Source organism: Tripterygium wilfordii, chromosome 22 (genome assembly GCF_013401445.1).
Source record: "Tripterygium wilfordii isolate XIE 37 chromosome 22, ASM1340144v1, whole genome shotgun sequence".
NCBI classification, from domain to species: Eukaryota; Viridiplantae; Streptophyta; class Magnoliopsida; order Celastrales; family Celastraceae; genus Tripterygium; species Tripterygium wilfordii.
The window spans coordinates 5,752,209-5,774,236 of NC_052253.1; the positions used below are offsets into that span (position 1 = coordinate 5,752,209).

Consider the following 22,028-nt stretch of genomic DNA (forward strand, 5'->3'; position numbering starts at 1 on the left):
AAGACTTGGGCAAACTTATAAACTAGACACCAAGCCCCTCAACAATCGATGTGGGATTTTCGTCGATGTCATTGTCAATATGTAATTATAGGAATAAAGATGTTGCCGACACCAAATCTCACCATTATCGATTCCATATAGGATTCCCAATTTTGTTTTTCTTAGCATGACTCTTTATTTTATATATTAATTAATTAATTAATTGGCGCTTAATTTTTGGCCATGCATATTTGTAATAGTTTTATTCTTTTTTTTTTTTTGGAGAGAGAAGAAGGGGAAGGGGAATAATTAACAATTTGGGTGATAATCTAATTGGTAGATCTCTATGGGACCGATTAAGAGCAATATCATTGTGGTCATGCATTGAGTTTTCGTCCAATTTAATGCCATATTTACTATTTGTCTAATCTGTTAAGCATAAAGAAAATAAAATATAAATGCAGGAGAAAAAAATTAGAATAAAGTTATTGTGTTTGCCTTTAATTTGTTGTTGATATAATTTATTTGTTTGGAAGAAAATTGTAAGTGAATAGATTTATAAATATTAAAAAATTATAGCATGTGGCCTATTAGCTCAGCTGGTTAGAGCGTCGTGCTAATAACGCGAAGGTCGCAGGTTCGAGACCTGCATGGGCCAATCAGTTTTGTTTTTCCCCCTTAATTCACATATATCAAATAAAATATTATTATATATTTTCTGTTTTGGGTTGAAGAATACATGAATGGGCATTCTTTTGCCAATGATAGAGAGGATACTGAAAGCAATCACAACTCCATTGCATGTAGATCTACAACTAAAATCCCGTTAGAATTGCTTGGAAGCAGGAAGAGAATACATAAATCCAAACTGAAGAGATTCGGGCGCCGTTGCTCAGGGGGCACGGTAATATGAGTAGGGGTGTTATCATAACGATATTACAACTGCAGTCCTCTCCTCTCGATCTCTCACCAGTCAGCTTTGCTCCTCCGCCTCTCCCTCAGCTCTTCGGTAATATGAGTATTGATCATTTAAATTTGTAATTTGAGTTGTTCTCATTTTGTTACATCCTTTGCATATAAGTATCTTGAATGCACAAACTTCATCTTCCGAACTACCTCATTTGGCTTCACGACCACCAACTCCAGAAACTAAATATTGAAGAATTTGGGATGTAAGAATTTAATCATGGTTTTATGCTTCAATTGGTGTTTAAGATATGAATTTGAGATGTTAGAATTTAATCATGATTTTTTTTGGTATCAATTATTGACCGATTGGTTTATCAACTTACGGTTTACCGACGTGACCAGTAATGATAATGATTGAATTTTTTGAGTTACCGAAGTGATTGATATGATAATGATTTTCATGTTAACACTACTAAATATGACTGTATTTCCAACATATAACCCACCAAATAGAATAAAGTTATTGTTTTATATCTGTTCTTCATATATTATAGTTATGTTGTTTGAAAGAGAGAAAATTGTTGTAAAAGCGAATAGATAAATAGATGTTAAAAAGTCAAACCAACTGGCCTATTAGTTCAGTTGGTTAGAGCGTGGTGGTAATAACGCAAAGGTCGCAACCTGCATGGGCCATTTTTTTTAATTAAAATTTTCTTAATTCACGTCATACATAAAAATTATCTCAAACGTCCAGACACACACAGGTTTAGCGTCGTGCTAATAGCGCGACCTTCCCGGTTCGAAACCTGCATGGGCCATTTCTTTTTTTTTAAATTTTCTTAATTCACATCATACATAAAAATTATCGGTGTCAGATGAGAAGATCAAACGTCCAGACACACATTAACCATCAGTATAAGATATGACCTACTCTTCCGAACACCCTTTTGAGACATTCAATCAATCAGCAAACATACAGTCGGAAAACTTGTAAAATAATTCCATCTACATATTAACAACATCAACCGATAATGCCAGCTTCCTCTGAGCAACCAAGTGGGCTCTGATCGACTGACTTTCCACCGACCAGCTGCAGGGAGTATGGACCATTTTTCTTCAACTTACCAGGGAATTCTTTGCTTGAATTAGTTTTCAATGACAAGCTCTTCCTGATACGGTTGCGGTTGAGAAACAACGTGGTATTGCTTGGAGGAGGAGCATGCAGAGCTCCTTCCACGCAGTCTCCCACCTGCGTACATCCCCATGGTTTTGATTGACCATCTTCACCAAACGGCCTTAGCTTTGGGAAACTATTCCTCAACCTGGAAAATAAGCACTGGTCAGGGGAATTCTCCTCCATTCTGACACAGAGCGGGCAAGGAGGATCATTCCTATGAGTTTTTGGGGTTATCTGCTCTAAACATTCTGCATGAAAAACATGACGGCAAGAGAGAACCCCAGCAACTGGCATGTCTCCACTTCTCACAATCCGCCGAGAACCCCATGGAGATCTCTGTGACAGAAATCTTTCACATAATCCACATCTAAAACCAACTGATGGGGTAAAGGTTTGGCCTGGAACTTCACATCCAAACGCCTCAGAAACATCTGCAAACTCAGCACTGCTTCTAGTACTGCTACAGGGATGGGAATCTCTATGTTGAGTTGTATCAAACTCTGACAACCAAACAGCTGTGGAGTCGGAAGCTCCTCTAGGACTTCGATTGGGGAATGAGAAAGGGTGAACAGGTTTGGATAAAAAGCAGCGATGGTGACTTGAGAAGTTTTGATAAGATGGTAATCTCGTTCTTGTAGCAGACTCAGATTCACTACTGTCAGAATGGAGAGAAGTGGAGCCTGCACTATCTGGATTTCCGGAGTTTCCCTGCCAAGATGTCATCCCGTTGAGAAATGAGAAATCTGAAACCAATGACACCGCTAAACACTGAAGATGCAAAGATGAGATCACAATACCTCTGCATTAGGAGTAGAGCGTGATTGCTGCAAAACCATATCTAGAAATTTCGAAAGGGAAATAGATCAGAACCTTTAGACAATAATGAACGTAGCAATCTATATCTTGACTTAGGTTCTAATTCAGAAATAATAATAATAATAATAAAAGGAGCCATCGTTACAAAAAGTCTTGACTACAACATACAAAAGCATGGGTAGGTTTGATGATGTACAACAGAAAAAGACTTCAATCATAAACCTTATGATGAACTGAAAAAGCAATAAACCATATCGCAAGCTGTCCCTCAAGACGCAAGACATAATAATTCTAACGAATCACTACCAAAACCGCGTCTGAAAAATTAGTATTTTCCAGAGCCTGCATCATTTAAGAAATGTGAATTCTAAATATCCAAAACAACATGCAAATGCTGTATAAAGATCAAATGCTAGTATCCCTGACTATATTTAATTGAGATCCCCAAATTGAAGAGATTTATATTGAATGGGTGATCTTTGGGAGTTTCCTTCCAAAAGGGTGCTCCTACATGTCTAAAAGAAGTAATAAATTATAAAAGCACAACTTATCATCCTCAGATGCGTTCCATGTTATTCAATAGCTACAATGATGCCCTTTCCGGTTGCAGCTGAAGGATTCTTTTGCAGTGATTGCTAGATATATGGGTTTTCAGAAAATTAGCAAAAGTGGTAACTATTAAAGTCAATAAGATGTATTACATGTCTCAAACCACCAAGAAAAAAGAAGCAAAAACAAAAAAGTATTGAAAAAGAAAGCAAATATTGTAAGCAAGAATTCTTTTTTGATGTCGAGAATTATTGAGTTCCACTCTTAACGAAAGCTGAACACAGTATATATTTCGTTCTCAAATTCAGAGCTAGCAAATAGCAACGTCACTCTTTTGCACTCAACCATCTTTTCAATTGACAAAACCATCGCATGGAATTGAAAAAAAGTTCAGACTTGTGTAAATAATTCTCAACTCCAAATCCTTAACAGTGATAAATTAAATTGTAAGAAAAGCAAAAAAACTAAACACTTTCTTTTTTCCAACTCTAAGCTTTTGTCCATTCCTTGCTTATTTCCTTCTCAACCCCGGTAAACAAAACAGGGAAACACATATATGTCAATATGAATAAGAAACAAACACATCAAAGTTTCACTTTGTTTTTGTGGATCATACATTTTATTTTCCCCATTCACTTTGTTTCTGTACAACACTAATATGAAATAAGATACCAACAACAAACATTATTCAATAAAAAAATGTCAGCTCAAACTTCATAAAAATGATGATTGTCTAATCAAAATATAAGTAGGATACCCTCATATTCATGTCAACAAGAACTACTGATACTAAAATTAAGATAACGCAAATGCAAAGAAGCAAAATCAAAGCTAAAACCATTTTAGTTTCTTAGACGTGGGAGCTCGGTAATATGTAATAAAATATAAATACTGAAAAAAGGACACATTTTGATAAACAACAATCTATTATCAAGCTTAGATGATTATTACTACAGACCTTTAACAATAGGACACTGACATAACTTTTATTACCTTTCCTTGTGGCAGCTTCATACTCATCAATGCTGATTTCCTGGATTGCTGGAGGTGTCCATTGAGGACCCTGTGAAAGGTCAGATGGACTACTCAAAAACAGCCCAGTAACATCAGATGAATAATGGTGACCATATAGATGGTTGCTTCTCATCCATCTGCTACTTTCTTTACTGTTTGATGAAGATGAAGACCCAAACAGTTGACTACCATCTTGCCAGTCATCAGATTGAAATCGAAAATCCCATCTTGATGGTAGTGGCGAGAAGCTTGAATTGGTTCGCCAGTATGGCTCATGTGGATCCATGGACCAGTCCCTACCGGCAGCATTTGACCCATGTGGCCTTGCGGCCACACAACACAGCGACCCCGTTTTAGCTATTTTCAACAGACCTTACCACTAAAATGTTGCTAGCTTTCAACCCTTATAAGGCGTGCCACTGGCTATCTTCTGACTTGGAGAGATGCAATTTCCAAACTACAATTGCCTATGCTACATGCTCCAACTAGTGAACAACGTAAATTCAAATAGACAACGAGCATCTGCTAATGGAAGCAGGATGTATATAATCGAAAATCAACAGCACGGCATCCCATAAACTCGACATCCTCAGCACATAACTTCTCCAATCAATCTTTTTCAATGCTTTATCAGCAAGGTTGTAGAAAACATAACCTGAAAGAAGACCAATAAAAGCTATAACAAAAATGATTCAAACCACAAAATTCTATACGAGTTCTTAAAAAGTACTTTAATCAGAAGAAAATAAATTAAACAAACCAGACCACACTGGAAAGACATTTCTGGCCAGTAACAAACAGTGATAAAAAGTAAAACTTCCATAAACCCACCTGCAGAGCATTTGGCACAATCTTTAGCAAAATTCAACGAGACAGCTCAGAAAACCACCAGTCCGTAGTGCAGCACGCACTACACAATAAGACGTTAACACTAAAAGAAAAAAAAAATTCAAAAGCGAAAGTGAACTAACTAGCTCCTCCATTTATACCTTGTTTGGTAGGGAGCCACACTAACGAAGTAAACAATCGAAGAAAAATTGCGTAATTAAAGCAAAACCTAGAAGCAGAAACAAATTGGACATGTATGGATGCGCATAGAGAGAGAACAAGAAGACTAACGGTGACGAGTGGACGAAGAAGGAAGAAATTCACTGCTCGACGTGGGAACTCGTACTCCAAGAAATGGAAAGAAAGGAAACCCTAATATATCGGGATAAATAATAATTGATTAATTATTAATCTGATTACTACTAATTGCGCTGAGACCCTGAAAGGCGAAAGCTGAACCTCCGCGTTCTGTTTATTTCCACGTGCACCCCCGTTCTCTCTCCTTTTAATCTTTTGCTCCTCTTAATTCTCAATAAATTATTAATTAATACTCAATATCGGGTAATAGAATTTTTAGTCACTCAAATTGTTTATCAAGTCCAACTTGATCACCCAAATGTTCAAACGAACTCAAAATTAAAAATTGTTTCAATATGCACACTCATACATCTTTTCGACTATTTGAACAATCGAATTGTTGATGCGACATTAAAAATCTGTCCGAACAAAAAAAAATTTGTTTGTATATACATATTGGAATAATTTTTAACTTTGAACTCGTTTGAACATTCGGGTGATCAAGTTGCCTTGCTTGTCATGCGTGAGCATCCACAATGAGATGATTTTGGAATACTTGAAATAATACTTTATTGATAAGTTAAGTGCTAAATGTTCACAATGGGTATAATGGAGTGTATTTCAAGTACTTGAAATGTTATTTTTTTGATAAGTATAGCGCTACACGCACACAATTGGTGAAAAATGACACTTTAAAATTTAGTTGTGGAAAATAATACTTGAGAGTTGGAGTATATATATAGTTGATGAATAGTGAAGAGAAAGATGATGAAAAGAAAGAGAGAGGTGATGAAAATGAAGAGAGTGAAGATTAAAAAGATGAGAGAGAATATAGAAAGGAAGAGAGAGAATATAGAAAGGAAGAGAGAGATGATGAAAAAGAAGAGAGAGAAAATAGAGAAAATGAATATAGAGTGTTGGAATGTATGGAGTGTTGATGAATAGTATTCATTGTGGGACTTACTCACCCAATTAAATTGTGTCACATAGGAGAGAGGAGAAGAGAGAGAATGATTTTGGAGTGCTGGATATTTATGCTACTACTGTGGATGCTCTAGCAGTAATCTACTCATATATTCACCATTTTTGCTCCGAATTTCATGCTTTAAAGCTCCTAATTTGGCATGTAATAATGTTTCTTTATGAGATGTAAACAGAAAACATAATAGTAAAAGAAATGGAAAGGGAGAAACATCATTTTGTAAAAGAAAAACTCTGAGAAGGTTGATAATTAGTAGTTATTAAGTATCAAAGTTTCAGTGATCTATATGCATTAAACCCAATTCAAAAGTATAACACCTTAATGATTTTTTTATTGTTTGTTTCATATCCGACAACTTTGTTATATACAATCTTTGATCTCAAAAAGGTAACAAAGAACTGTTGAATTACGTACCATTACTCTCCCATCATCAAGAGGTTATAGTTTTAACAATGAGGGAGGCGAGACATTGCTCTGAAATAAATTCGTAAGGGACCGGGTCAAAGTGGACAATACCTTCAGCAGGGCCCATGCCCAAAGATTGGTCAGGAGTGGACTTCCAAGATTCAACGTTTGGGCCTAGAAAAATCCTTACACCACAAGAAGTATATCCCTGACTATTTTTTTGAAACAGGGGTTTGAAGAGGGGATATGATTCCAGCCCACGACTTAATGGATGAGTGATCCCTTACATACAAGGTGATTACCGTTCAACTAATGACTCACTTGCAAAGTATATCCCTCACTAGTTTCTCACAAATACAACAAATATTTGGTTGGCGTATAATTAATTAATTATCATAAAACTGGTTCTAGGCTTTTAGGCCTTAGCCGGACTATCGGGCCAGCCCGATAAGCACCGGGTCGGTTCGGGTATTTCAACCCAATGAACTAGTCCTTTCGTAATTTCGTTATTTTTCCACACACAGAGAGGCAGAGAGAGGTGAGTATTGTTTCGCAAGCCGGAGAAGAACTCGGTGACAGACGACACAGGACTCAGTCTGCCTAGTCTTTCGTTCTAAGCGTTCGTTTCTCTTAAGCTCAAATTCCTTTGCTCACAATTTATGGAACCCAGTACCGTCAGTGGTTTGCAGATCTAGGTCGTTTTTCAGGCGCCACAAGATTCTTGTTCTGTTAATACATCCATCTTGTCAAATATTATTTCTTATGCATATCCCGCCATCAAATTGAACTTTTTTGCAACTGCCTGTAAAAGTTGGACCTATTTTACATATGCAGCATCTTTGTATTTTTCTAATTATAGTTTTTCACAGCAACCTAAATGGGTTGCTGTAAGGAAGGAAATTTAGCATTGTTGATCAAACAACTGTTTTCTGTCTCCAATGAATAAATCATTTGCTGGGTTTGGAGAATGGAGGCTAACGTTAGATTGATGAGATTAGAAAATTAAGCATGTTTGTAAAATTGGAGTATGTATTTTAGTGTGTTGAGTATAATGTTGTTGTTTTGTATTCACAATGAAGCCTATATTGGATACACAGTGTTTGCAATTGTAATTGGATTGATTTTAATACTGGAATTAGCAGCAGGTATATAGAGAAGTCAACATTAGTTGCAAGTTAACTATTGTTGTTGTTGCTGCTGCTATTATTATCATCTTTTTTTTTATTTTGAGTCCCAGACCCGTGAAGGAGTTCACTTATGTGCAGTTTCTTGTTGTGATTACAGGTTGGGTTTCCATAGACTAGAGCTTAAACCTGTAAATGATGGCTGGCCAGAGAAGTGATTATGGCAATAGTTCTCAGTCTCGATCTGATTATGGGGAAAGTAAGAGAACAGACCATGGCGATGATAATGACCAGCATGATATTGACTCTGAAGAGACTGTTTATCGTTACTTATGCCCTGTGAGAAAGATCGGAAGTATCATTGGGAAAGGTGGAGAAATAGCTAAGCTATTAAGGTCTGAAAGTAAATCGAACATTAGGATTGCGGAGAATATGCCAGGCTGTGATGAGCGTTTAGTCACAATATACAGTACCAGCAAGGAAACCAATCTTTTAAAAGATAACGGTGACTTTGTTGCACCTGCATTGGATGCTCTCTTTATGGTGCATGACAGGATTGTTTCAGATGGTCTGCCTGCTACTGAAGAATTTGAAGAAGTCCAACAGATCACAGTTAGGATGCTTGTGCCATCAGATCAGATCGGATGTATAATCGGTAAAGGAGGACACATAATCCAGAAAATGCGAACTGAAACTCGAGCTCAGATTCGCATTTTAAGAGATGAATATTTGCCACCCTTGGCTTTGAGTAATGACGAGCTTCTCCAGGTAACAATAACTTGTCAAATTTGCTTCTTATATTCTTTCAGTTGCATTATGGGGAAAATAATATCCTTAATAATTAGTCTCCTTTACATATAAAATAAACCTATAAAGGTTATGTACATATACTTCTTGCGCCAAATATCAACACCGTTGGATTTTATTTGCTTTATCTTTTGCAAGTTATTCATGAAAAATCAGTCGTTCTGTGCATGCCCTTCTTGTTTCGTGAATGAACAAATTACCAATTAATTTTTTGGATTTAGGTTTATTTTTTCGAAAGCAGAGTCTAGTTTACTTTATGCCCTTAAATAATTTAAAAGTTTTAAATTAAATTACTTAATGCATTAGCATGAGTTCCCAAGTCGACAAGTCATAGGCTCTAAGGTAATGCCAAAATTTATTGTTTTATGTATCCATCTTGATATGGTGGGTGGTTTTGGTGTTTTAGATAATAGGGGAGCCTTCAATTGTGAGAAAGGCTCTCTATCAAGTTGCTTCCCTTCTTCATGAGAATCCATCTCGATACAATCACTTGCTTTTGGCTTCTTCATCCAACATGAGTCAGTCTGGTGGCATGCTTATGACTCCAAATACCAGTGCTCCACATGGAAATTACACAGGTCTTTCATCATACCCAGATCAAAGAGATGAAACCTTTGCGAAAGAATTCTCTCTTCGTCTTGTGTGTCCAACTGGAAATATAGGGTCAGTGATTGGAAAAGGTGGCTGTATTATCAAGCAAATTAGACAAGAATCTAGGGCTTTCATCAAAGTTGATAGCATTGGTGCTGAAGACGAGTGCATCATATTTATATCCGCAAAGGAGGTGAGGAAAATTATGTTTATGTACTCTTTGCATTTTGAATAATGGTTTCCATATGAATTGCATTTAAGAATCTCAGACGTAATGTCATAGCAATAATAAGTGAAAAGTTTTTTGTCCCCAGTTTTCTGAAGACCAGTCTCCAACAATTACTGCAGCAATGCGCTTACAACCTCGGTGCAGTGAAAAGACTGAAAGGGAATCGGGCGATTCTGTACTCACCACTCGTTTACTTGTTTCAAGTTCGCAGATTGGTTGCCTTATAGGTAAAGGTGGGGCTATTATTTCTGAGATGAGGAATGTAACAAGGGCTGGCATCCGCATTCTTTCAGAAGGAAACCTTCCCAAAGGTGCTTATGAAGATGATGAGATGGTGCAGGTGAATAAAAGAGTGCTATAACGTGTTTGTGTGTATGTTTCATTGTTCACTTCATTCTCTCCTACTTTCGTTATTTTATGACAAATATATTTGCAATGCTGTTTAGATTACTGGAGGAGCTGATGTTGCAAATGCTGCCCTTTTACAAGTAGCTTTGAGGTTAAAAGCCAACTTATTCAAGAGGGATGGCATACTAGCTCCATTTTCACCAGGTCTTCCATTCACACCTATGTCTGTAGACGCTTCAAATGGTCTAAGAAATGGAAGCCGAGATATCCATTTACGTGGCCGTGGATATTCTTCTCACTCTATTGAACATGGTTCACGGGATATACCTACAGGTGACAATTATGAGAGTGATGGTGATGGTGCACACAAAACACAGAGTGACGTGACGGTAGTGACTGGTAAGGAGTTATAGTTTTAAAGGTGCCTTTGATCTTGATGTTCAGAATAGTCTTCCACAGACTTCTGTTCATAGTCAATCAATTCATTTGTCTATTATTATTCAGAACGGTGGTGAAATGGATGGCTACGAAAAATCTTCTGATTGACACCAGGTAAGTTTCATTTCTTTTTTTCTATTAAGATATTTGAATTCTTTATTTATATTTTTAAAATAGATATTTGAATTCTTTTACCTTTTCCCATATAAATTTTTAAATACTTCAGAGATCCATAAAAAGGTTCATCTTCTAAAGTTTGCACCATTTTTCCACTTTTGCTATTTAATACCAGGCATTGTGGTTCGATTCCTAATCTGCAAGTCCTAGAGCTAGAAGTTGATAATTCCCTTTTTTTTTTGTTGCTTTCAACCTCTGCATAAGAGTAAGCACTTTTTTTTTATTTACTTTCTATGTCATTACTCAGATCCACCGTGGCTAATTATATCTTGATGTAACAAACTAAACAGCTTTCTATTGCATTTGTTGCCTTCTCAGTCCAATCTAAACAGCTTTATCCAGAAACCTCCATAACCAGCCCTTTGTCCTGAGGGCATCAGAGATCCGACCAAATTATGCTTTGCCTTGCATCCTGTGACGCTTTGTTTTGGACGGCTTATGTCTATTGGTGCTCCAGTTCAATGATTCATGTACTTTTGCTTAATTTTGCTATTTTACGTCATCTGCTTCTATGTCGCGAGTGTCCCGCTCTTTTATTTTCTTGTTATCTAAACATCAGCTGGAATTTACTTATATGAGAGTTGGCAATGCATATTGAATAATATAGTGGTGCTTGCTATGTTTGTTTTGGAGAAACCTCAGTGAGGCTCGCAGTTTTCTTCTTGGGTGAGAACTTCATTCATAAACAGTTGTCTGAATTAATGGACAGATTACTGCTGTGATAATAGATTGTACTTATCTCTGTTTTCCGTTTAGAATTTGGTCTTTGCTTGGACAACTTTTTTGTCCTCTAAAGATTAATTTGGCAGGCCCCGTGTATCATGGCATGAACTGGAACACTTTTCTTTGGTAACTGAGTTATCATCCGGCCCAATATGCACTTCGGACAGCTAAGTGGACGTAACTTTTATTAATACAATGGAATAGCTCTTACAATTAATTTCGAAACAGGTTGATTGAGCAGTGTTGCCATTGTTTTGGAAATGCAAATGTGTTAATTAGAACGTCTAGCTATTTTAACCTTCAAACCATGAGCCATTGATAGAATTGTCATCATCCTGTACTGCACTGGATGGCTTGGCACCAAAGTGAACGCAAAGAATCTACACAATATTGCCAGTGCCATCTTCATCTGTAGATATGCGGAGTCCTTTCCCAGGCACATCCTTGGTCCAGCCTGTACAAATTCCATCCCGATTTGTCATTATATACAATTCAGTACAGGGGTGAATATCTATATATTTGTGTGTCTGTTTGTGTTATATTAGAGAGTTTCTATGGTGTAGCTTTGCCGGGTCAAGAGGCACATCAAGTGTTTGAGAAAATGCCTAGCCGGGCCTGGGCTGCATCAAATATACCATTTTTTTTTTGGCAACTGAAGTACCATCCACTTCAACAACCGAGCGAGTGGGGTAAATTTCTGGCCATCAAAATAGCCCGTAACATACTAGCGATATATACGACTATGTCGAAGCTCAGGCGGGTAGGGGCCCGAAAGTGGGATGAGCCCAGGGAACCAGGATTCCAAAAGGAAATATCCTAGTTATCCTAGTTGGTTGGTTTGAACTCCCGACCTCGGGCACTGTAGGCGGTAAGTCGGCATTAAAGATGCATACAACTATAAATTGGTCTGGAATGCTCAATGTTTTTTCTTTTTCTTAAACTCACCTGAAATGCAGTGAACTTGAAAGGTGATTCATTTTGGAAGAGATCCTCCTTGAGCCATCTCTCAGGCCTGAATGAAGCTGCATCAGGGCCCCAGTTATACTCCATCCTCCCCATTGAGTATGGAACATAAGTCACCATGCCTCCTGCTTTTACTTCTGTTCCGTCCGGCAAGACGTCGTCCTTGAGGATCCCCTTAGGATCCTGCATTTCATTTCAACATTAAATTTACAATGTTTTCACTTCAACTTTAATGGATTAGGATTAGGGGATATGAAATCAGATATTGCAAGTACCTGAGGCACAGCTGGGTACAAGCGAAGAGTCTCTGTGATCACTGCGTGCAAATAATGTAACTTCCCTAACGAATCATATGTCAAAAGTTCTGCAAACTGTACGACTCTTTGATTGAACGATTCGGGATCTTCTGCGTTGTACTGAATCAAGGCAACCTTCTCTTCCGCTGCTCGATCATCTTCCATATTTTTGAGTTCCAAGTAGAGCTTCTCAGCTACATGAACATGAGTCATTATCATATATATAGCCCAAGACAGCGTTGTAGCAGTCGTATCGCGGCCAGCGATCACAAAGTTCAGGACAATGTCTCTAAGGCTCTTGTCTGTAAAGTTGCTATCAAAATCTTCATTTAACTTGATGAATCTTGTCAATATGTCATGTTGTATCTGTTACCTCATGAAACAAGTCAAAAAAAAACTTCTTTTCAATTAAGAGTGAAGAAGAATTATGCCATATTACCTGAATATTTTCTGCAGTTTCTTTTGCTTCTTCTAGCTCTGCCTTTCTTCTTCTTATGACTGAGTAAGTGAAATCATCAATTACTTTAATGCTCTTGTCAAGTAGAGCTTCAGATCCCAGGTTAAGGAATTTCTTGGCCTTCCACAGTGGGTCGATGAATCGAAGTGTGACGATGATGTTTGCAGTGTCAAATGCCTTAGCGAAGGGATTATCTGGTAGATTGGGAGCCAAAGTCCCTATCTCTACTCCAAATCCCACTTTGCATATGGAGTCCAATGTCATTCTCATGAACAATTCCTGGAAAATGAGAGAAAATTTCAAATATTTGTTATGCAGAACCAAAGGAATATCAATCAAATTCACCTGCATGTCTACTTCATGGTTGTTGAAAGATGCTTCACTGAGAATACTAGAGAGTTTCATGGTGTATTCTCTAAAGACTAGGGTGCTAAAATCCCTCAAATTCCTCGACGCAAACTCGAAACTTGCAGTTTTCCTCTGTTTCCTCCAGAGCTCGCCATCCACATTGAAGATCCCATCTCCAAGCAGAACCTCCATGTATGAATGGTAAGTTTCCCCCTTCATTTCAAATAAGAGAATAAAAACTGTTCAAATATCAACAACCTTAAATGCCTTAAGTGAAAAAAAAAAAGGCGAAGAAAATTTTCAAAATACAGACTTATTTTATTTCAATGATCCTTGGCCTAACGGCTCACAGTCCTACTTAAACAAGAATAAGGAAACCCTAAAAATTGTCAAAAATGGCAAAATCGGTTTAGACCCACCCAAACAAGTCAGAATTGATTCGGACTTTGTAATTAAAAAGATATAACAGAAACTAAACATTTCTAAAATAGCAATAATGCTAAATTGGAGGCCTAAATGACGGATTTGGCCAAAAAGTGGTGGGGCCGGCGCGAATCGACATTTTGAGTCAGCCCACCAAGTTCCACGCAATTCCGAGGTTTAATTGAAAATTTGTGATGAGAAGAGTAGTTATATGATTTTAGGTAGAATATATGTTCATTCAAGCATTGATTCATTCCACATTGAGAACAATGACTTGAAGAATTGGTGATCTCTGTGTTAAAAGTCCTAGAGAACAATGAGTCTTATGTAAATCATAAACTGATCCATCTCAATACTGTACCTTGGGGTAATTGGCAAAGTTGGTCTTGAGGACATGTTCAACATTAGCAGGATCTGCAATGTAAGTGTAAGTCGTCCATGGCATCGGCACGACGACAGTTCTCGTCTCCGACAGGTACTTCACCAGCCAGTCGTGCATTCGATCGTAATTCACAAACTGTTCAATGGCTGCTCCTACAAGAGGCCATGTTTTGGGGCCTCTGTTGTTCCTCTGGTTCCATCTGTGGATGAAAATCCAAGACAGAACCATACAAGCCACCACCAAAATCCCCATGTTGTATTCTTCATGCATTGAAAGATGGTTTTCTTGCATTTGATATTACACAGAGAGTTTTAGATGGTCTGAAATTTTCTTACAATGTGTATGATCAAGCTAGCTAACTATGGATTAAGTAGTTAAGAAGGGGATGAGCTAGTGATGGAAGTTAGTTAATGACAACAATCTTTGTGTGCTTTTTGAGACGGCTGGCTTCACATCCTTTGTGTTATCAACCTAATTTATTCTTACTAATCAAATAGAAAGACTCGTAGATAATAATAATTAGGCGAAAGTCCTTGCGTTGTGCGAGAAAATATTCAATGGTTCTGGTATGTCATGTCATATGCTGATGTGATGTATTGGGACTAATGGGATCAAATCATGAGTGGTTGGGATATAATTTGAATTGTTTTCAATTACCCATGAATTGATGACAACTTATGAAATGTCACTACGATATTGGTTATGATACACTACATCAGCGTGTGACATGACATGTCAGGATCAATGAATATTTTATTAGTGGCAAGTATATTGATAATAATTCATGTCAACTTTGGGCAAAAATTGCATAAGCAATACCTATTTAATGGGTCCGTTTGGCAGTGTATTGACAAAACACTAATTCTATTAAGATTCAACATTTCTTAGGGACATAATTTAGGATAGATAACCTAATGTATAAGTAATCCCATAAATGTAAAATGTCGCCATCAAGTGCAATAGTGTAACTGAATCTTCGAGGCCTTCTACGAACTCTAAAAAATTAAACATTGTATATTAAGTCCAAGCGGTTTCATTTTGACCATATTCATCTAGGAATTTCAGAGTTATTAATTCTTGAGGAAATGAAATATTAGCAACCGTGGAGTTACTATTGAAAAAATTATAGGAATATTATACCTTTCGTCTTTAAATTATTTTTTTTCCTAATTTCATTATTCAACCATGTGAAAGTACTTATTTTTTGTCGAGAATAGGAGGTAGTCTGGTTGGTCAGGTTGTCTGCCTAGGACCTTGAGGTCCAGAGTTCTATTCTCAGCAGGGAGTTTGGGATTTGAGTAGTTTTCCATCCGCTGTGGTGGCGTTCATGCCTCTCGGACATGACTTAGCGTGTGTGTGGCCTGTGGGCCTTTCAAAAAAAAAAGTACTTATTTTTAGGGAGTTTGGGATTTGGGTAGTTTTTCATCTGCTGTGGTGGCCTTCATGCCCCTCGGACATGGCTTAACGTATGTGTGGCCTGTGAGCCTTTCAAAAAAAAAAAAAAACTTATTTTTTGTCCGTCAAGTGGGAAAGAGAAAAGAAACATATAAAAAAAAATTTGACAAACGTCGACATTATATCTCTAAATCATATAAGTGTTGTATTTTTTTTTGTCCATCAACTATGTAAATAGTAACAATTTGGGTGTTTTGGAAAAATAGCATTTTTTAAAACTCATTTTTGAAATCTAACCCACTTTTTTAAAAACATGAAATCTAACACTTTTTTGAAAGGAATTGTAATACCCCGAACTTCTTTTCTTTTAGAAATTAGGTAGGACCGACATGTGCAAGTGGTTTAAAAACTGAAAATTTGGGTTATAGGTGTAACCATCTGGACGGCTTTTAAAAGCTGTCCGGACAGCTTTAAGAAAATGACCCAAATCTGCCAAATGGGTAGAGGTGTCCGGACACCTTTTTAAAAAAATCAACCCGCCGAGGATGATTTTAAACACCCATTTCATGAATCTTCTTAACATACCCGACCTAAACAAGCCCTAAACCCCATTTTCTCTCAAATTTCCTTCCTCCCATCAACCTAAGATCATCAATCAAGGTAAGATTGTTCTCTTTCAAGTTGTTTCAAGTTGGATTCATGACTTCTCTCTCTAGCTTACATATTCTTAAATTCTTCTCTTTGTTCTAATCTTTCAAGGTTTAAACCCAAACCCAAATCCATGAGTTGCTACATCATTTGAGGCCTAAAGGAAGCTTGAATCTCTTCCTTCTATTTGTTTCTACAACTTTGGTAAGTTTCTTAAACCTAAAAGCTAGTATTTAGAGATTGGGTGATTTGAGATTCTAGGGTTTTATGTAGGGCTCACCATTTGGCCCGCGGGCCTAGGCCCGGCCCGAGCCCGGCCCGGGCCTGCGGGCCAAAGCCCGGCCCGGCCCGAAAGTAGACCGGGCCTGGGCAGCCCGGCCCGACCCCTTGGGTGGGCCTGGGCTCCATTTTTTGGGCCGGGCCCGGCCCGAAGCCCGACACCTCGGGCCAATTTTGGCCCGGCCCGAGCCCGAGCCCGACCCAAGCCCGACGTTATTTTTTTTTATATGTACATAATATGTATATATTTACATATATGTATATATAAATACATACACACACACATACATATATACACACACACATACACAGACAGTGCACACTGTCTGTGTATGTGTGTGTGTATATATATGTATGTGTGTATGTATTTATATTATGTACATATAAAAATAAATAATGTATATATATACACAAATACACAGTCTGTGTATTTGTGTATATATATACATATGCAGACAGTGCATGCACTGTCTGCATATATATACATACATATATACATGTAATATATATATATACATACACACACATATATATCTGTATATATGTATATATAATATATAATATATGTGTGTATATATATATTATTGCAATGTATGTGTATATATATATACACATCATACGTATATATTTCACACTCTATAAAATATTGTTCAATTGTGTAAAAATTAAAGTACAATTATGACATTAATCAATTGTAAGCAGGGATGACAATTTATCCCCGCCCCAATCCGACCCGACCCGACCCGGCCCGCGAGGATTTAATCTCCAAAACCCTAAAGGCCCTAAACTCTAAACCCCAAAACTCAAAACCCCTAAACCCTAAAAGCCCTAAACCCTTAACCCTAAAGACCCTAAACCCTAAATGCCCTAAACCCTAAAGATCTTAAATCCTAAACCCTAAACCTAAGCACTAACCCTAAAGCCATAATATGACCATCTACTCATAAATGTTGATAAAATCTTAAGACCCTAAGATTTTATAAAATAAGTATAAAATTAAACTATTTAAAACTATATATGTGTATAATATAAAATTTAAAATCAATACTGATTAGGTAAAACTAAAATTATTTAATTGTGTTAAAAATATAACATGTGGTATGTAAAGATAATAATTTAATTAGTTGACAAATATAACATGAAAGTAGAGTTGGCTTGTTGGTTAGTTCATTACTCTCCTTTCTAAAAGTCCCAAGTTCGAATCCTATGATGAACAATTTAATTTTATAATTTCCAAAGAGGATGAATAGTGACGGGCCGTGGGAGCCCGAGCCCGAAGCCCGAACTTTATGGGCCCGGGCCGGGCCTGGGCCTCATATTCTTAGTTTGGCCCGGCCCGAGCCCGGCCCGAGGCCCGAAGAAATAAACCGGGCCCGGGCCCGGGCCGGGCCTGAGCCCAAAAAAGTCGGGCCGGGCCGGGCCAGCCCGGCCCGATGCCGAGCCCTAGTTTTATGGGTTTTGTAGATTTGGGGGAAAATCTTTAAATTAGATGAAATTAGTGATTTAATAGGTTGATTTAGACTTGTTTATGGTTGTATTGCTAGATTCTATTGTTGATTGGAGTAGCAAGCTTGAGTAGGTGAAGTTCAAGAACCTTGAAAGTTTTGGGTAAGAGAAGGTAATGGGTTATTGATTTATTGGATTAATTTATGTTAGATATGTGAAATTGAATTTGTTTGTATATTGATTGGAGGATGGGTTTACCGAATAATAGGTTGGTTGAGGTCGGGAAAAGTCAAGGTTGAGTTTTGATTTACATAGCTAATTTTCGGAGTGCGAGGTAGGGAAATTCCACCCTTTGTTATTCTCTTTGAATATGTCTTCCTATTGAGAACATTTATCCTTCCCCATTGTTCATTACGATGCGTTCTCGCCTTAATTGTGCCTAAGGGAGAATAACCCCACTTTGTGATATCCTTATTGTATGATTTGAATTATATTGCATACCCTACTTGTTCAATCTTCCATTGAGCATGAATTACTCTTGAACATGCATCATGTAGTAGTATATGTATATATGTAGGTTGTAGGTTTACCCTATTGGATAACCATGTTGGACATACATTGTAATTGCATGGAAGATGTCGGGTATGGACCCGTATATCTCCTAGTTGTGATTGATGTGACATGTGGAATGCCGTTGGGCCGTTCAGAATTCCCATGACTACAGGAATGTCGGTGGGCCGGATCGGGATTCCATATGTGCTTGAAACACCATGCGATGATGCCGTTGGGCTGTTCAGGGTCCCGATATGTGTAGGGCCGGTGGACCAAGTTAGGATCTCGTATGGTGTGGTTATCTACTTGTGTTTGGTGTACATGATGTTAGCTATCATATTGTTGCATTTGTGTCTTTCTTTAATATTTCAGCTTTATATTTTTCACTTACTCTTTATTATTCCCTACTGAGCCTTTCGCTCACCATTTTCTTTCTCCTATTCCCGCCTCGCAGGTGAGTCTAGTTCCGGTATCAGGGTCGCGTGACATGGATAGACCTCTGGAGAGTGATAGGATTAGATAGTTCTAAACTTGATTTATGTTATTACTATTTTGGTCGTATCTATATTTCTTAGTTGAGACGTTGTGTGATATCCCTAGTCTTGACGGTGGGATGGACGGTAGGGAGGGTACTCCTTGTGATCAGAACTCCCGAACCGGGTTGGTGGACTTTGTGTGCTAACGACTTCTTATGTTTGCTGGATTGCTATTTGTGCTGGATGTTGATTATATAGGTTGTTGTGTGGAGAAATTATGTGTGACTATTAGGTGGCCTGAGGCCCTGCTTAGATGTGAAATTCATTGATGATATGACATGCTAGGAGGCCTCAGACCCTTCTTAGATTTGAGAATTTAACTGTGTTATGAATCATTAGATGGCCGGAGGCCCTGCTTAGGTTGTGCATATATTTGTGATTTTGTTGTGTGTTTACTCCAGGTTGGCATCCTCTGTAATATGGAGAGGTGCTGTCGAAATTTCCGATGGTGTGATGATTAAATTTATTATGGTTTGATTTAGATGGTACCAAAAGTAACGCATTCCAGATCGGGGAGTTACAGGAATTGTCCCAAATACCCTTATTCCACATTGTTTCGAGTATTCATTCGAGCAGTTTAGGGTACTTTGTGTGCTATGTTCCAGTATTTCATATTTGTTGTTTCAAGTATTTTTGTTTTATCTGTTCGAGTATTTCATATTTGTTGTTCGAGTATTTTGTTGTATCTGTTCGAGTATTTGGTTTTATTGTTCGAGTATTTGGTTTTATTGTTCGAGTATTTCAGATTTGTTGTTCGAGTATTTCAGTTTTTCAACTTTGACCGTCCGTAACTTTTGATCCGCTCTTGTGTTTCCTTATTATAATATGTTTCCAAGGACTGATTTTGAAGACCCAAAAGTTAACTAGGCGGAAGGAGATCGAAAAGGAGTCGTTTTGAAGTCTAACAGAGTTAATAAGAGATGTGAAGAACATTTTTTTGTTATACATTTTCTTGTTCGAGTAAATGGTGTATATGTTCAAGTATTATAAATATTTGTTCGAGTAAATAGTTTATATGTTCGAGTATATAGTTTATCTGTTCGAGTAATTGATGATATGTATTCGAGTAATTAATGATATGTATTCGAGTAATTCTAATTATCTGTTCGAGTAATTGTAATTATCTGTTTGAGTATTTGGATTTATAAAGTGTTTTTGAATGAATTTTACACTTTTTTTTTACAAAATGGGTGATGTTGACATTGTTGTTATATGCAGCGGAGACTGAGAATTTTCAGGAGGAATTTACAAATTCATTGGTGGTACTGGGAAACGTTTAGTAGTGAATGAGTCAATTTCCTATGAGGATTTTTTGGAGAAGATATACAAGATTACGGGAATTGATCGAACTTCGAATGAGGTGGTCACGAAATTTGTCTATAACACACATTTCCATTTGGAACGGTTGGTTGTTAGCAATGACAATAACTATTTACTTGAACAGTCAGAGTTATTTACTCGAACCAAATATAGTATTACTCAAACATATACACCATTTCCATTTAGAAAAAAATGTATCATTCGAAAATATAAACTATATACTCGAACATATAAACTATTTACTCGAACAAATATTTATAATACTTGAACATATACACCATTCACTTGAACAAGAAAATGTATAACAAAAAAATGTTCTTCACATCTCTTATTAACTTCGTTAGACTTCAAAAAAACGCCTTTTCGATCTCCTTCCCGCAGTTGACTTTTAGGTCTTCAAAATCAGTCATCGGAAACATATTATAATAAGGAAACACACAAGCAGATCAAAAGTTACGGACGATCAAGTTGAAAAACTGAAATACTAGAATAACAAATCTGAAATACTCGAACAATAAAACCAAATACTCGAACAAATACAAAAAAATACTCGAACATATAAACTATATACTCGAACATATAGACTATTTACTCGAACAAATATTTATAATACTTGAACATATACACCATTTACTCGAACAAGAAAATGTATAACAAAAAAATGTTCTTCACATCTCTTATTAACTCGGTTAGACTTCAAAACAACGTCTTTTCGATCTCCGTCCGCCAGTTGACCTTTAGGTCTTCAAAATCAGTTCTCGGAAACTTATTATAATAAGGAAACACACGAGCGGATCAAAAGTTACGGACGGTCAAAGTTGAAAAACTGAAATACTCGAACAACAAATCTGAAATACTCGAACAATAAAACCAAATACTCGAACAAATACAACAAAATACTCGAACAACAAACTTGAACAGATAAAACAAAAATACTCGAAACAATAAATATGGAATACTGGAACATAGCACACAAAGTACCCTAAACTGCTCGAATAAATACTCGAAACCCTAAGCACTACTAGATTGAAAAACTCATACTCGAATCACAAATACAAAATTAAATAAAACATACTCATGAATAACTAGGTGTAGAGGGGTGGTCGAATGAGGCAAAAATTGTAGATTAACAACGTCGAAGTGAAAGAAGAACGAATTGAAAGAAGAACGTAGAGAAAGAAGAACGAAGAGAAAGAGGAACGAGGGTGATGTCGCAGGAAGGGGAAATGATTTTTGAGTGAAACAATGTGAAATAAGAGTATTTGAGACAATTCCTTTCAAAAAAAGTGTTAGATTTCATGTTGTTAAAAAAGTAGGTTAGATTTCAAAAATGAGTTTTGAAAAGTGCTCCTTTTCCGAAAAACCCTAATCCTTAAATCAAGGGATAGGAGAGCTCCCATTCTTGCTCCAATTCTCTATAAAAATCATGTTAAATTATGAATTAAAATGTGTAATTGAGTATTTTGGTGCTGGTAATGTTATAATATAATAGATTTTGAAGGGAAAAAAACCAAATTTTAAACTCTAAATTCAAAAATTAAACCTTAAATCTTAAACTCTAAACACTAATTCCTAACTCCTAAACTCTAA

The 22,028-nt window shown here is 37.0% G+C and overlaps 3 protein-coding genes and 1 non-coding gene across 13 annotated transcripts; 2 read left to right on the top strand and 2 right to left on the bottom strand.

Annotated features, from left to right (window-relative positions):
* Positions 1-563: 563 nt before the first annotated feature.
* Positions 564-637, top strand: TRNAI-AAU. The gene has a single exon. It is a non-coding gene; the product is annotated as a tRNA-Ile (tRNA).
* Positions 638-1,660: 1,023 nt separating this feature from the next.
* LOC119991901 lies at positions 1,661-5,757 on the bottom strand. Of its 4 annotated transcripts, none has more exons than XM_038838440.1 (5): positions 5,564-5,757; positions 5,205-5,275; positions 4,424-5,099; positions 2,863-2,903; positions 1,661-2,773 (listed from the first exon to the last, which is right to left on the bottom strand). In XM_038838440.1, the coding sequence occupies exons 3-5, from the start codon at positions 4,728-4,730 to the stop codon at positions 1,910-1,912; spliced, it is 1,212 nt and encodes a 403-aa protein (XP_038694368.1). In that variant the 5' UTR covers positions 4,731-5,099; positions 5,205-5,275; positions 5,564-5,757; the 3' UTR covers positions 1,661-1,909. The 4 variants fall into 4 exon arrangements, with proteins under 4 accessions (XP_038694368.1, XP_038694365.1, XP_038694366.1 ...); XM_038838437.1 differs by lacking the exon at positions 5,205-5,275 and adding an exon at positions 5,276-5,354; XM_038838438.1 differs by lacking the exon at positions 5,205-5,275 and adding an exon at positions 5,276-5,375.
* Positions 5,758-7,450: 1,693 nt separating this feature from the next.
* LOC119992025 (KH domain-containing protein HEN4) lies at positions 7,451-11,404 on the top strand. 7 transcript variants are annotated; one of them, XR_005466307.1, is made up of 8 exons: positions 7,461-7,651; positions 8,241-8,848; positions 9,294-9,671; positions 9,793-10,047; positions 10,154-10,454; positions 10,560-10,607; positions 10,786-10,875; positions 10,961-11,404. XR_005466307.1 is itself a non-coding variant. In XM_038838607.1 (7 exons), the coding sequence occupies exons 2-6, from the start codon at positions 8,276-8,278 to the stop codon at positions 10,568-10,570; spliced, it is 1,518 nt and encodes a 505-aa protein (XP_038694535.1). In that variant the 5' UTR covers positions 7,451-7,575; positions 8,241-8,275; the 3' UTR covers positions 10,571-10,607; positions 10,786-11,404. The 7 variants fall into 7 exon arrangements, 5 of the variants coding, with proteins under 5 accessions (XP_038694535.1, XP_038694532.1, XP_038694531.1 ...); XR_005466306.1 differs by having other exon boundaries at positions 10,989-11,404; XM_038838607.1 differs by having other exon boundaries at positions 7,451-7,575; positions 10,786-11,404.
* Positions 11,405-11,575: 171 nt separating this feature from the next.
* Positions 11,576-15,604, bottom strand: LOC119991439 (cytochrome P450 704B1-like). The gene is made up of 8 exons (XM_038837793.1): positions 15,516-15,604; positions 15,174-15,257; positions 14,242-14,461; positions 13,455-13,670; positions 13,092-13,388; positions 12,632-13,018; positions 12,339-12,539; positions 11,576-11,847 (listed from the first exon to the last, which is right to left on the bottom strand). Exons 1-8 carry the CDS (start codon positions 15,602-15,604, stop codon positions 11,665-11,667), a joined length of 1,677 nt encoding a protein of 558 aa, XP_038693721.1. The 3' UTR covers positions 11,576-11,664.
* Positions 15,605-22,028: the final 6,424 nt, after the last annotated feature.